We start from the raw sequence: 16148 nt of genomic DNA on the forward strand, positions 1-16148 counted from the left end.
CACCCTTTGGAACATAATGTGACATTCACATCAGAAAGCTCTATATTAACATAATTATTTTATGATATATCAAACCATATCTTCCCATTTTCTAAATATTTCTGTTATATTTTTAGAGCATAAAAAAAGGAAGGAAACTGCAGTCATTATCAACCCACAGCAGGATGGAAGCCTCGTCTGTAATTCTTGTTGAGCAAAATGGACCATAATCTGCCATGCTGGTCCAGTTCAGTTTGGCAGATCAACCATATTTAGCAGTCAGGGGCTTGAACCCCAGTCTACTCAAAGAGCGCGTGCTACTGCACTCCCACTCCTGACCACTTGACTATGGAGGCCTTTTAGAGCATATATTATCCAAACATGTGGAAGTTCTCAATGTCCCAATTTTTTTTTTTTTTTTTTTAAAGTTGTCCTGGAATTTAAGCTTTAAAACTTATTTTGCTCTGGGTATGAGCATCAGCCGCTGATAACCCTACCCTAGCATCATCATTTTTGTAATGTACAAGGAAAATAAAGTCTTTTCAAAACAAAACTGAAATTAGAGGCAGAAGAAATAGGAGAATGAACTTGTTCATTCTCATATATATTCCTTGAGAAATGCATTCTATAAGGAGTCTTTTCATTAATAGAACAATAATCAAAAATGTTTCTTTCATTAACTAACAAATAAATATTTTATCACGATCATGTGTCACACAAAGATGAACATTTCTCAATTTCACTATACATGAGTATTTGCACAATTTTTGTGCAAACCTTCATACAATGAAGAAAACCTTGATACAATGAAGAAAGACCATTCCTCCCCTCCCCTGCAGATTCATTAGACTGATATTCCATTGTGTGTAATTTCAAATTAAAAATTTATTAATGAATAACTGAATAAGATGTTCTTTCATTCTTTATTTGATTTGGATGTAAAAAAGAAACTGGTATTCCTTTGACTGTATCAACATATAAACCTAAGACTCTCAAAATTAAAATTAAATTTTCTCTTAAAAACGCTTCAAGAATCAAGTGGAAGCTTACATCTTCTCCTTTTTCCTTTGTAATTCTCCGTTTATCTTCCATATCACACTTGTTGCCAAGGATCATTTTCTCTACATCTTCATTAGCATGCTAAATAAAAAAAAAATTTTTTTCATGTATATAGATAAAGGAGTCATACATAATTTAATCAAACTGCAATTTAAATCTTTCATAAAATAAAATTTTTTCACTTAGTTGTTTTACTTATTATATATACTTAAACAGCAACAAACCTTTTCTGCAATTACCACAAAATTGATTGTATTTATAGTTTGTTTTGGTTTGCAAACTACATACACACAAGCATGTGAGTTGGCTAATTTCCATAGCACAGAAGTCCATTTTGGTGAATCAGCACCTTGCCAAATGGAACGGCATATGAAACAGCCACCATACTTTTTAGTACCATGCAGTGTTTTTTGTGGTATTTTTTGTTTAAAATTAGTAGCAGAGTTATTGTGTTTATTTGATAAAGTAGGTGAAAGTGATTCTTACTTGGCCTCCAAAACTGCTTAAAAATGAAATTCGGAGTAAGAGGAAATCCAGTTGCTATTGTAAGTATTAACTGCATTGATATTTTATATTCCTTTTTAATATCACTTTTTCACATTCCGTTTTGTAGTTTCACAGTAGCATAATTAATATAAATGTTTTTACAAAGACTATAAACTAAGTTTATAACATTAGGAACATAACAGTATAGTGTTATATATAAGATAACCTGGTAACATAATATAACATATCTTGGTAATTAATATATAATTAACTTTGTAATATGTATTACTGCTATATAATCTGTGAACAGTGCAGCCTTATTAATGCACAGGTATCTCTTTAGTATAGTGAGGTATTCTCAAATTAAATTTAAATGGAAATCATACCTCAGACTAGAGCAGCAAAGCAAAGACTCAAATTAATTGGAGCATGTGGCTTGGGAAGAAGAGGACAGTTCTATAAATCATGGCTTTATAAAACATGCTATTTGTTTGATGTCCGCAGATCTATCTGGAACCAGATACAATACAATCAAAGGAGAAGTGTTGTATGTGTGCACGCACACTCGATGAAGAGTGTGAAGGAATTAAGCACAAACACTGCATTCTGATGGGTGTTTACAAGACCTCCAAGAACAAGGTTGAAGCCCTCAAAGGAATAAAAATGGGGGCTATTCAACTCTCTGCTGCTTATCTCAATGCCAGATCTTACTTGTGTACATCGGTGACAATTCCATGCCCGGCAGAGGTAGCTATTGTTAGTGAACATACTGCCAGGGAAATTGGAAATATATTGTACAAAAAGGGGAGGTGAAATCGGTCATATCAGGGTACATCTGTTGGAGGCAAAGTAGTGATAGTAGTAGAGGCATGAGATGCAAAAAAGAGCTTATTTATATCAGCCAAAAAAAAATATATATATTTTTTAAACATCCCTTCCCTTTAAAAGTTTTTCCAGTTCCTCCTTGAATTTATTTAAGCTATCAACTTCCACAACAACAGATGGAAGTGTGTTCCAGCAATCAACTACCCGCTGGCTAAAGGCAAATTTTTGCACATCTATTCTACAACTCTCTCTTTCCTCAATTTAAATTTATGCCCTCTCAGGTTCATAATCTGAGCAAAAAGAAGAATCCCATCAGCATGGAGCTTGCTCAATCCATTCAAGGCCTTATACACCTCAATTAGATCACCTCGCAGGTGCCTGGTCTCCAGAAGCTGCAATTTGCAAAACTTAAGCCTTTCTTGGTAATAGGACCACTACGTTCCCCTCACCAATTGTGTTGCCCTCTTCTGTATTCACTCAAGTAAATCTACATCCTTCCTAAAATGAGACCCCCGTACCTGTACACAGTACGCAAGGCGTGTCCTGACCATTGCCTTATAAAAAGGGATAATCACCTCCTTTTCCCTACTAGCAAAATTCCTGTATATCATTGACAATACCCTATGACCTGCTCTGGTAGCCTGTCAGCACTGCTCAGAAAACTTCATATCTGATTGCACAATTACTCCCAAGTCTTTCTCATTTTCTACAACCCAAGTGTAGTAACCACACAGTTGGTACGTTTCTCTGGGGTTACTTCTACCCATATGCAGTACTTTGCATTTGCCAATGTTAAACTTTAGTTGTCACTTCTCAGCCCATCTGCCCAACTTTTCTAGATTCTGTTGCAGTCGCACACTGCCACTACTGTCATTAACAACCCTGCCAACCTTTGCATCATCTGCAAACTTGGGCATTAAACCTGATATACCTTCATCAATATCACTGATAAATATACAAAACAACAGTGGGCCAAACACTGAAAATTGGGGGGGGGGGGCTCCACTAATAATATTAGTCCAAGAAGAGCAGCGTCCATTGATTACCACTCGTTCTCTTCTCCCACTCAACCACCCTTTTATCCATTGTAGCAACTTGCCCTTAATACCATACTGCTGCAATTTGTACTGCAGAACAGTTACCTTTTAAAAGCACAAGATGTGATACTGTTGTACACATTTTCACTAATGATATTAAGAATAGGAGATTGGAGGATATATACATTGAGAAAACATTGCAAGTAAGGATTAAATTTGAAAGTGCCTGCAATTCTGCCCATATACATTAGAGTATATGACAACCTTGTCAATAATTTTAACCCTAGAGTATGCAAGGCTTGATAGCATCATTTGCTGATGCTATCAAAGAAGTATTAGGTGGGTTAGAGAACTGCTAGCTTGGGAAGGGAGAGACACACAGACTAACCATTTTACAGCATCCATAGGTAGAGATGAAATTCATCCTTGCACTTCTTATATTGAAACATACAGCAACTAGGAAAACAAAGTGTGGGAATTGTGAGGCCTGTCGGCAGCCCACATGGGACAAGCAATTGTGTGGGACATGTTAAAGTTACTAGGAGCAAAAACGGGTGCACACTAATATCTTCATTGCAAGTGCTGGTTCATATTTTGCTCTTGGACTTGTTTATCATCTTCAAGAACATGTCTTATTACATCAGAAAAGGTTATCCATTTCCTTTTCTTGGAATTGCACAAGATCCCTTAGAAGATATTTTGCTTTGTGTTGATTAGAAAGCAAAATATTGGTTAGAATTAAAGTGGCACGAGAGAGAGAGAAATTCTCTGAAAGGATCTGTTACATAGTGTTTTATGCCAAATAGCAACTTTAGTGTTCAAAAACCATCCAGAAATGGTTTTATCCAACTCTTTAATGTCTTCACTGGACAAATAATGTACTCACTGGACAGCTCCCTTAATACTCATCTTTTTAGATTTAATATAAAAAGATGAGCATTAGGAGATCATCTTGGGATTTGGAGCCATGTTTCTTACTAATAATATCAGGATATAATGCAGAATTTATCTATTAAATTTCACAATTTTTTCCCCCAGCCATGAGTATCAACTTATTGCCAACCAAGATATCTTCTCAGCATTAAAGACTTTACCAAGCAAGTTTTCTACCAAAGTCACAGCCTCCATCTATACATTTGCACTCGCATTCTTTATTATTATTAAATTTATTATTAGTTCCTTTATTATTAAATTTATCTATTTCTTTATCTTTCACAACACAGAAAAGCAGTGGATATTTATACACAAAAATTTCAATATGATGCACTCTCAATTGATTAATTTGTGTTACCTTGGCATTTATAAGAACATCATTCTTACATGGGAATTTATGTACAATGTAGTCACATTAAACTATAAAGTACTTCTCCATAAACAAAAGAACAGAAACTTCTCTTGTTTTAGATTGTGTGTGACCTTGGAAGTAAAAATGCCAAGGCCTATCAGAATCATCCTTCTGGTTTAGCCTGTTAAGGTAATCAATTTAAACTGGAAGTAGAAGATTAAAAATTTAAATCATTTAAAAAATTTTAATTTAAAATTTAATGTATTTAACTCAGAGGAAGATTAAGTTCTATAACAAAAGATGCAAATAAACATTCAACATATATGACAGTCACTAAGAAATGCTACATCTATTTTTGCACTTCTTCCTATGCACTGCATGCAGTTGTTATACTCATCTGTTTTCAACATCCGATTCCACCATGTTTTGCACCACTTAAAATTAAAAATATCGCATTCATATACAAGACACAAGGCAAACATGCTACTTTTTTTTTTCAGATTTTACAATACATGAAAAACCTTACATATATATCACCTGAAATTTTACATTGTTATTTTAATGACATCTTACTGAAAGACATTGTTAATCAGCTTCATACCTATACAAATACAATGAAATCGTTGCATGCTACAGAGAACAAAGTTATCCCATGTTTCTATTTTTCAATGTAGACTAGACACCAGATGGCCAATTCATTAACAAAAATAAGCAGAAATTTGCAGAATTTAAGAAATTACAGTTTTAAAATTTTATTTTATTGATTTTATTTTTTTGGAAAAGAAAAAGGCAGAGAAAAACTGTTTCTTAAAAAAAGATGGAGAAACTCTTTGCGACCAACTATATTATGACAGTGAATCATAAATACAGGGAATTGGCAAATATGAGATGGTATCAATACATTACTGGAATGACAAGCTGCCATACTCTCAATAATCAGTACTTCCAAATAATTTCATTTAAGATAAATAAACAGGATTCTTTCTAAAAGAATCACTTTTAATTATCAATGAATGTCAGAGAAACATCTACAAACATTTATTTCCAAACTGCATCAAATTCTAATGTTTATTAAAGATTTATATACTATTAAAATCATCAATAAATAAAATACAAGGTCTAATAAACTTCGTAAGTTTACCTAATTAATATAAAAATTTAAAAAGTTTGTCATCCAGGACTTACTTCATCGATATTTCTTAGCCACTTAGCAATATTATCAAAGCTCTTTGGATTGGTGATATCATAAACTAACATAATTCCCATTGCCCCTCTGTAATATGATGTTGTTATTGTGTGAAATCTTTCCTGTCCTGCAGTATCCCTACAAAATGAAAATTTACTATATTATAACTACATAAAAGAAACCAATACTTATACAATGCATGAAAAGTAAAAAATAATGAGAAAAATTCTATATATATAAAAATAAAAAAGAGGTGTTCAGAAAAATAATTTATCATGAAAATCATTCAAAATAGTACTCAATGGAATTCTATACATTATTTTGCCTCTTTTAATTGTTCAAGAAAATTAAGGGCGTTTTCAAAGTTTTCTCTGAGGTGTCAGTCTTTCGAATGATATGAAATCTTTTCCCTTTTAACTTTATAACTTTGAAAAGACAAAGATGTTGGCCAGGCCAAATCTGGTGAACAGTAATCTCAGTAACCCCTTTGAAAATAACATTCTGAAGAAATCTTTGGAAGGCATATTGTCATAAAACAAGAGTGAAGTCTGTCTGAAATTCCAAATTATTTGCAAAAACTGTATTTAGAAGTGAAGGAAAGATTGCTGTAAAGAATGAAACATCAGATCAGACTTTCATGAAAATAAGAAATTGTTTTTGTTTCATAACAATGTGTCTGTACATTCCACATTGTTCAAATATTTTTTAAAAAAATGGGCTACCAAGATCATTTGCTTTCCACAATCACCAGATTTCTGGTGAATGGAAGCGGGGAGGGAATTCATCTGGCTCTGGCTGACTTCTTTCTCTTTCTGAAATTAAAAACAAAGATTTTCTTTGTTTTTAATTTCAGAAAGGAAAAGACCAAGGGAAACAATTTCATACCCTCCAAAAGAATGTGAGGAGCCATCTCCAGGAGATAAACTGAAAAATTACAAGAATTCTTTCAACAATTAAATTAAGTGAAAAAGTATACAGAGTCCCATAAGGGTTTTCTTTTTAGAATTTCTGTCTCATTACTGTTCAGATGCAATGCGTATATTCCAGTATTCTTTCAAAGCATACTTTTTTTTTTTTTTCTTTTAAATAGTCTGTCAATAAAATTACATTGTTATAAACAAGAGAAAAAAATGTAAACACAAATATAGGCAGGGAAAAAATAAAAAAAACTCACTATTATAAAAAGTTAATTTTTAAATTCTTTTCACAAGAAAATTTGCATTTCACAACAAGAATCTGCGAAGCTTCTTATGCCTTTATAAAATAACATGAGAAATTAAAGATATTAATGACCTTTATTTGCATCCAACAAGACAGTATAATCAATTCACCACTTCTTATAGAAGTCTAGGTTTGAACCCTGCCAGAATGGAGAATTCTTCAGTACCTCTTCAAATTGGTGTGCTGTGTTCGGCAAGCTCACATAAATAGAAGAAGCGAACAAACGATAGCGAACAAACTGAATGAGTATTTTGCATCTACACTCACACACGAGAAGTTATTAAGGTTTGGAAATGGAAGAAGGTTATCAAATTATAGCAGGATACTTAATGATTTTGTAATAACTGAGAGCAAAGTGGAGGAGAAATTGTTGAAGTTAAACATAAGAAAAGCACCTGGGGTGGATGGGATCTATCCAGTTATATTAAAGGAGGCGGCAAAGCAACTAAGCAAACCATTGGCCATAATTATGAGAGCATCCTTGGACTCGGGGGAGGTTCCCACGGACTGGACATGTGCAAATGTATCCCCAATTCACAAAGCGGGATTGAAGGGTGACACGAGTAATTACAGACCAGTTAGTTTAACTTCTGTTCCGGGTAAAATAATGGATCACTGGTTAAAGATGCATTGCAGGATCATCTAGAAAATACTGCAGCAATAATTCAGACACAGCATGGGTTTGATAAGGGAAAGTCTTGTCTGACAAATTTGATAGGATATTATGATGTGGTTACAAAGGAACTGGATGCAAAAAATAATTTTGATATCATCTATTTGGATTTCAGGAAAGCTTTTGACACTGTTGCGCACGAAAGACTACTGTACAAATTGGAGCAGAATGGTATTAAGGGTAAGTTGCTACAATGGATAAAAGGATGGTTAAGTGGGAGAAGACAGAGGGTGGTAATCAATGGGTGCTGCTCTTTGTGGACTAATGTTATTAGTGGAGTCCCACAGTTTTCAGTGTTGGGTCCACTGTTGTTTTGTATATTTATCAATGATATTGATGAAGGTATATCAGGCTTAATGTCGAAGTTTGCAGATGATACAAAGGTTGGCAGGGTTGTTAATGACCGTAATGGCAGTGTGCTACTGCAACAGGATCTAGAAAATTTGGGCAGATGGGCTAAGAAGTTTAACCTTGACAAATGCAAAGTACTGTATATGGGTAGAAGTAACCCCAGAGAAACATACCAACTGTGTGGTACTACACTTAAGGTGGTGGAAAATGAAAAAGACCTGGGAGTAATTGTGCAGGCAGATATGAAGTTTTCTGAGCAACGCAGACAGGCTGCCAGGGCAGGTCATGGGGTTTTGTCAATGATATATAGGAATTTTGCTAGCAGGGAAAAGGAGGCGATTATCCCTCTGTATAAGGCAATGGTCAGGCCACGCCTTGAGTACTGTGTACAGGTCTGGAGGCCTAATTTTAGGAAGGATGTAGATTTACTTGAGCGTGTACAGAGAAGGGCAACAAGGTTGGTGAGGGGAATGAAGGGATTCTCTTACCAAGAGAGGCTTATATTCTGCAAATTGCAGTGGCTGGAGACTAGGCACCTGCGTGGTGATCTGATTGAGGTATATAAGGCCTTGAATGGGTTGAGCACGCTGAATTCTGATGGGATCCTTCCACTTGTTCAGATTACGAACCTAAGGGGGCATAAATTCAAATTAAGTAAAGACAGATATAGAATAGATGTGCAGAAATTTGCCTTTAGCCAGAGGGTGGTTAATTTCTGGAACAAACTTCCATCTGTCGTTGTGGAAGTTGATAGGTTAAATAAATTTAAGGAGGAACTGGACAGGGATTTGGAGGGAATGGCGCGATTTTTTTTTTTTTTTTTTTGCCTGATGCCGCATAACCTCTACTACTACTATTAGAGCTGGAAAAGGAATTAGAAAATGTGAATTGGAATATCATCGGTTTGGCTGAAACAAGAAGAAGAAATGAATCACTTATAAGTTTATCAAGTGGAAATCTGCTGTACACCAATGGAAACAGTGAAGGTGAAGTTGGGTTTCTGGTCCATAAAGATTTAAAAAACAACATTTTGGAATTCAAAAGGTACATTACCAAAGGTGTCAAGACTAATACTCAAGATTTCTAAGAGGTACAAGCTAAAGGTAATAATGATTTATGTACCAACATCGAGCCATGATGATAAAGAGGTTGAAGAAATGTACACCGAAATTGAGTCTTCTAGATGAGCAGACTACACTACACTTATTATGGGGGACTTCAATGGTACGGTTGGAAAAAGGCAAAACAGCGCAGAAAGGGGAACTATAGCAAATTTTGGAATTGGTGAAAGACTTGTGGAATTTGCAGAATCTCAAGGACTGTCAGTAATGAACACTTTATTCAAGAAAAGGGTGAACAGAAAGTGGACATGGAAGAGTCCAAATGGATTAACAACTAATGAAAGCGACTTCATCCTCACTAACAGAAGATATATTGTGAATGATGTCACCATCCTGAATAAGGTAAATGTTGGAAGTGAACACAGAATGGTAAGATGTACACTTGATATAGATGTAGGAAAGGAAAAAACTGACTCGAGTAAATAATACAAAGGTTTTTGAGATAACAGAAGAGGAGAAAAAGCAGTATGTACTGGAACTTAAGAACAAGTTTGAGTTTCTGCAGACTGCTCAGGACCAAGATATCGACAAGGAATATTATAACTTTCTGAAAGTGATAAAGCCCAAGAAACCTATAGGGAAAAAGAAATACAAAGAAGAAAAAATTAGTCAAGAAACACTTGTTATGATGAACTGAAGGCGAAAAATGAAGAGCAAGATAAACACTGACAAGGAGAAAATTGAGTATACTGAGTTATGCAAAGCCATTAGAAAGAGACTTAGAGAGGACATAAGATTTAAAACAAGAAAAGTAGAACAAGCATTAAGGGAAAACAATTGACTTAAATCAACAGCCATGAGCAGTAATACAGAAAGACAAATGATACTGAAACTGAAGAATAGCGATGGTGTACTTATAAACAGCAGAGAAGGCATAATTCAAATAGCAGAAGACTACTATAGAGAATTATACAAGGTGCAAGGGAATGATACCAGCAGTGGGGAAGATGGATTGCAAATTAGCAACACATACGACATACCTGATATTCTTCCTGATGAGGTGGAACATGCATTGAAGAAAATGAAGAATCAGAAAGCTCCGGGGGAAGAAGAAGTTACTGTAGAGTTGTTAAAATTGGGAGGAAGAGACATAACACAAAAACTGAAAAGGCTCTTCACAAAGTGCATTAGAAAAGGTGTGACGTCTAAGCAGTGGAATAACGCAATCATAGTTTTGCTGCATAAGAAAGGAGATAAATCAGAAATTGGAAATTATAGACCAATCAGCTTGTTATCCCACATCTACAAGTTGTTCACAAGGGTCATTCCTAACAGATTAGAAAGAATACTTGATGAGAATCAACCGAAAGAGCAAGCTGGCTTTAGGACAGGATTCTCAAACTATGGATCACCTTCACGTAATATCACAGCTAATGGAGAAAGCAAATGAATATAAAACACCAATATGCCTGGCATTTGTGGATTATGAAAAGGCATTTGACTCCATACAGCATAAGGCAATGTTTCGGGCACTGGAAAGACAAGGCATAGATACCCCACATATTATGATTTTGAAGAAAATATATGAGAATGCTACCTCCTTTATTAGATTAGACAAAGACAGCAGGAAATTTAAAATCGAGAAAGGAGTTCAAGAAGGAGACACAATATCTCCAAAGCTGTTTACTGCTGCCCTTGAGGAAGCTTTCAGAAGATTAGACTGGTCGCAGAAAGAAGTCAATGTGAACGGAGAGTACCTAAACCATTTACGATTTGCAGATGACATTGTGGTCATAAGCCACGATCCCAAAGAATTAGAGGAAAATCTTAATCAGTTATGCACAGTTAGTAAGGATTTTGGACTAAAGATGAATATGGCTAAAACAAAAGTAATGATGAACAAGTATGGCACAGAAAGGGAAATAATGATTGAAGGAGCAGTAATTGAAAAGGTGAAGTCATATACTTATCTGGGACAAGTTATTAGCTGTAATAATGATAAATGGCTGGAAGTCAAGAGAAAAATAAATTTTGGATGGGTAGCATTCAGGAAATATAGTCACATACTGAAGAGCAATATCCCAGTTTGTCTGAAACGTAAAATAAGGAACCAATGTATACTTCCCACCATGACTTATGGAAGGGAAACTTGGGCACTAACCAAAAGAATGGAAGAGAAGCTGAGAACTACACAGCGAAGAATGGAACGAATTATATTGGGAATCAGACATTAACTCCATTGAACTGTCAATATTTGAAGAGACATTTGTCTAACTTGTAAGTTGTGATTAATTATTGATAATATGTTATTATGACATTTTTAAATAAGATATTGCATAACTAAAAAAAAAAAAAAATTGGAGAACGAACATCCTTTTAGCAAAACTGCTGTTCCTGGGGTGAAAATCCCGTACAAAAATCAAATAAATTTGCACATTACATTTTTCAACTAATCTGGGAGTAATGACCACTCCAGTATATGGATGTGAGGTACACAGGATTGAAGAGCCATATTTGGATTTTCAAATGTTGCCATAAAAATAAAAGCAAGCAAGCGAACTGCTTTATTCATATTAATAAGATATGAGACAGTGACACTCACTAGCAATCGCTTGCACTTTTCAATTTGATAACTCTGAAAAGTGCTCATATGGCTTTTCTAATCTCTTCATTAAATAAACTTGCCAAAGGTTGCACCTGTTCTACAAGTCTAGTTACATGTTTAAAGGCTGCTGATGTGTAGTGTATGCACATGCTTCATTTTTTTTTTTTTTTTTTTTTTTTTTACTTCAGTGGTATGTGTCAATTGAATTATTTACATTATCTTTCCTTTTAGAACTTCTTTCTAGAGTACTAAATGTCTACCAAACATTCATCCACTTTCACAGGAAGTAACAACAGTCTTCTTTATTGGAGAAGCATTACTTAGTTTGACATTCTCTCAGGTAATGACAAACCGTGCTTGCTACCTGGTAGTCTAAAACAGAGCTTCCCAACCGGTGTGCAGTGAGAGATTTAATTTTATAAAATTTTCATATAATTGGGGAAGGAATAGGAAACAGCAAATTTGACCTGCACTAAGAAAATAGAAGGAATGAAAAAACTAGAAAAAGAAAATAGACCAGATACAATCCCTCCAGTCCACCTGAACCAGAACCAGTTTGACCCTTGTTGGAAGTATAAAAATCCCATTTTCTTTCTTTTTTTTATATTTCCTCTTTATTTTTTTAACTTAAATTTGAAAAATATCTTTTGAATGCAAGGCAAAAAATGATTTTAAATCATTTCTTATACAAAAAAAATTTCTAAAATTTAAAAATAATCAGCGGAACACTTTAAATATACGTTTTTTCCCTTACTCTTGATAAAAATCCATTTTTTATATGAAAATAGAGTACGATATCGTGCTTAAACATGAGATTTTACTTACTTTTGTTGCAATTTGTTTTTTGTTTTGCCTATTGGTTTTTTCGAATTATTTTGGACCAGCTTGCACATTTTTCATCAGAGAAAGTTATCAGATTCACGGGACAAACAAAGTAGTCCAAAGAAAAAGACAAAGCCAGTATTTAGGCATTATAATGAGGAATATATCAAATATGGATTTGTATGCTCCGATAATTTGTCTCTTCCTTGACCCATATCTTATTTGAAACATCCATCATATGCAGAAAAAGATTTGAATTTTTTTAAGCATCTTCAAATGCAAAATAAGAAGCAAAGTTGTTTTATGGATTCAATTACAACAGTATCAAATCAAGCTCAAGAGGCTAGTTATAAGTTCACCCAATTGGTAGCCAAATCCAAAATGCCTCATACAATTGCAGAATTGCTTATTTTGCCAGCCTGCATTGAAATTGTTAACACTATGCTTGGGGCAAAAGAAGCAAAGGAAATTGAAAAGTGCCGCTTTCAAATAACACTATTAGTAGACACATTGAAGACATATCAGATGACATTGAAACAAAATTAATTCAGAAAATAATTGCATCTAAAATATTTTCATTGCAAACTGATGAATTTACAGACATTAGTAACTGTGCTCAATTAACAGCACTAGTTAGAATCATTGAAGAGAAATGCTTGAAAGAACATTTTTTCTGCAAAGAACTGCCAAATCACACTACTGGGAATGAAATATTCAAAGTGGTAAATAAGTACTTTGAGACAAATAAGATATTATGGAAAGATTGCTTAAGCTTGTCTACTGATGGTGCAGCTGCAATGACTGGAAGAGTTAAAGGTTTTACATCAAGGGTTCGTTCTGAAAACCCAGAAATTCAGGTTATACATTGTTTTATTCACAGAGAAGCTCTCATATCCAAAAGTTTACCTACGAATCTGAATTTCACATCACATGATGATTCCACATTACATTACATCAAGATGGTGAATTTAATAAAATTAAAGCCGTTAAAGTCATGTCTGTTTTCAGCTTTGTGTGAAGAAATGGAATCAGAATACCACTCTCTGCTATTTCACACTGAAGTACGTTGGCTGTCCAAAGAGTTTTATCAAGAGTTTGAGCCAAGAGAACAGCTGAAATTTTTATTTTTGTAAATAATTCTTACTTTTCTGATTTAATGAAGGATAGTTATTGATTCCAAAAACTAGTTTACTACTTAACTGATATTTTTGAGCACCCGAATAAGCTAAATTGAAAATTGCAGGGATCACATAAAAACGTATTAACGTATATAGGCAAAGTTTACGGATTCAAAGAAAAAATTCAACTTCGAAAAAAAAAAAAAAAAAGGAGGTTAAAATGGATCACTAATGATGTTTAATCGGTGTTATAATTTAATCCTAAAAAAAGAATTACTGGGATTAGTAGAGCAACAACATGAATTTTTTCTTTGAATCCATAAACTTTTGAATCAAACAAAAAATTTGATTGGATTCAAAATCCATTCACATTATACCTAGAAATTAAAGAAATCGAGTTATCTGAATTTTGGTTAATGGCGAGAAAGGAGTTTCCTTCAATCGGAGAAAAAGAAATTGACTCTCTTCTTCCATTTGCTACCACTTACTTGTGCAAACAAAGTTTCTCATCAATACAAAAATAAGTTCCCAAGTGGGATGTGGCACAAAAAAGGTTGGGAAGCACTGGTCTAAAACACTGATGGAACTGACATTCAGGTGATGCTAAGTCAAGAAGACCAAACCATGTTCAGTCATTCTGCAACAACCAAATCCTCTGCTAGCACCTTCATAATGGTAGCACAAGGCAAACATGGTGGTAGCCCTGAGTACAACCCCCATATACAAGTCCTGAAATATGGCACCTGGTATACTGGAGGCAGCCACCGAGGTGTGAACCAATGTAAACAGTGGTCAAGGTGTGGTGTCCACGCCACACAGAGAAATGCCACTGTTCTCTGTTACCAAGCAATACTAGGTATGGACAAAGTGGTGAGCTGTGAATATTTTAACAATGGGCTCGCAGTTTGCCAACTTTTTGATGTGGAATATCCTTGGTGGTACCTACTGAGTAAATCTGATTGGTCACGGAAGTGACATCACGTGTGGCTTCCTTCAGAGGTGCTTCCCGCACTCACTAGTAGTGTGATTAGAGCATGACATTTTTCGTGACTGGTACGATATCTCAAGTCGGGGGCATATACCCCCCCCTTAACCACGCGTATAAGTGTTCCTAGGTCTATCTTAAAAAAAAAAAAAAAAACTCAAAAACCTGGTCGTCATGCTCCTCCCCCTTACGATGATACCTGGATACAACAGTGTCTCCAGTTTTAACTTTTTAGAATTTTTGAATAGCATGACGTTACAATCATAATTCCTGCAATTACTATTGCAGTAATAATAATTGCAACAATACAAGTATTTGTCATATGACTGCAACAATACAAATATTTGTCAACAATTTATTTTTTCATTACATTCCATTGTTAGGTGCCCACAACAGCTGTGTGTTGTTTCAACTACAAGATCGGGTACCTCAGTCGACGCCGTTTTCCAGAGACATTTAGATACATTGCAATTGCAAGTATAAGTCTTTTACTTCAATTATCATAAATCCATTGTATCTTGTCTTCCAGAAATTATGGAAATTTGTGAATGATCAATAAAATATTTACAATATAAAACAAAACTTATTTCATAATCAATATATACAAATCAAAATACATAAGAGAAATGCAAAGGATGATTCACATAAAACCATTTACCACACGTGCCACTTTATTTATTTTTTTTTTTATAACTAGGGAAATATAATGGATAAATTTTTTTCATAATAATATTTTAATATTGCAAATAAAAAATGTGAAATATTTCCCATATCACAAATAACAAAAAACCATCACAAAACATTCTACAATATAAAAACAAATATTACAAAAAAAAAAACTATTCTAGAAAATATACATAAAATAAAAAACAGATTACATGAAAAAAAATTACTACACAAATATTAAAAAAAAAAAAATTATTACAAATATTCAAGAAAAATTTATTCTACAAATTGCCATACAGGCTCCTTTATTAATATCTGTTGTCGACCTTCTGTTTTGCTCAATAGCTGAGCGATAATTATGGAGGAAAGATTTGACATAATGATCTGGATCAAATTGAAGCAATGGTTTTCCATTTAGATGTATGGTCATCATATCTGCAATTTGTTCAATTGTCAAACATGTCCTTTTTATTGTTACAATATTATTCATTATGCTGAACGCTTGCTCGGCTTCAAGCACTGCTAATCGCAATGGTTTTAAGGATATTTCTGGCTTTTTTTTTTTCAATTTTTTTTCAAATTTCACTCAATTTTAAAGATAAACTGTCTTCGATAAATTCTAAAATTATTAAATTATTTCATATTTTATCAGAAAACTTAAATTTCTGATTCATTTTTCATCTTCTTGCCATGGAGACGAAAGTTCTTCCATATTCCATGTTTTCGGGTAGCATATATGTAATATTTCTTTCAATTTGTCATCGTCAATGATATCACTATTTTCTTTAT

The 16148-nt window shown here is 34.1% G+C and overlaps 1 protein-coding gene across 1 annotated transcript in view; it reads right to left on the reverse strand.

The window, feature by feature from the left end:
- Positions 1 to 16148, reverse strand: part of Rab10 (RAS oncogene family member Rab10) — a 136662-nt gene that overhangs the window by 56509 nt on the left and 64005 nt on the right. Inside the window, exons 3-4 of the mRNA XM_090371203.1 lie at positions 5857 to 5995; positions 1030 to 1119 (exon numbers count right to left, since the gene is read on the reverse strand). Of these exons, the coding sequence (XP_090227329.1) occupies positions 1030 to 1119; positions 5857 to 5995 (229 nt within the window). The remainder of the gene's footprint in view (positions 1 to 1029; positions 1120 to 5856; positions 5996 to 16148) is intronic.

This window comes from Mastigoproctus giganteus, chromosome 4 (assembly GCF_048544385.1).
Source record: "Mastigoproctus giganteus isolate SK-2022 chromosome 4, ASM4854438v1, whole genome shotgun sequence".
NCBI classification, from domain to species: Eukaryota; Metazoa; Arthropoda; class Arachnida; order Uropygi; family Thelyphonidae; genus Mastigoproctus; species Mastigoproctus giganteus.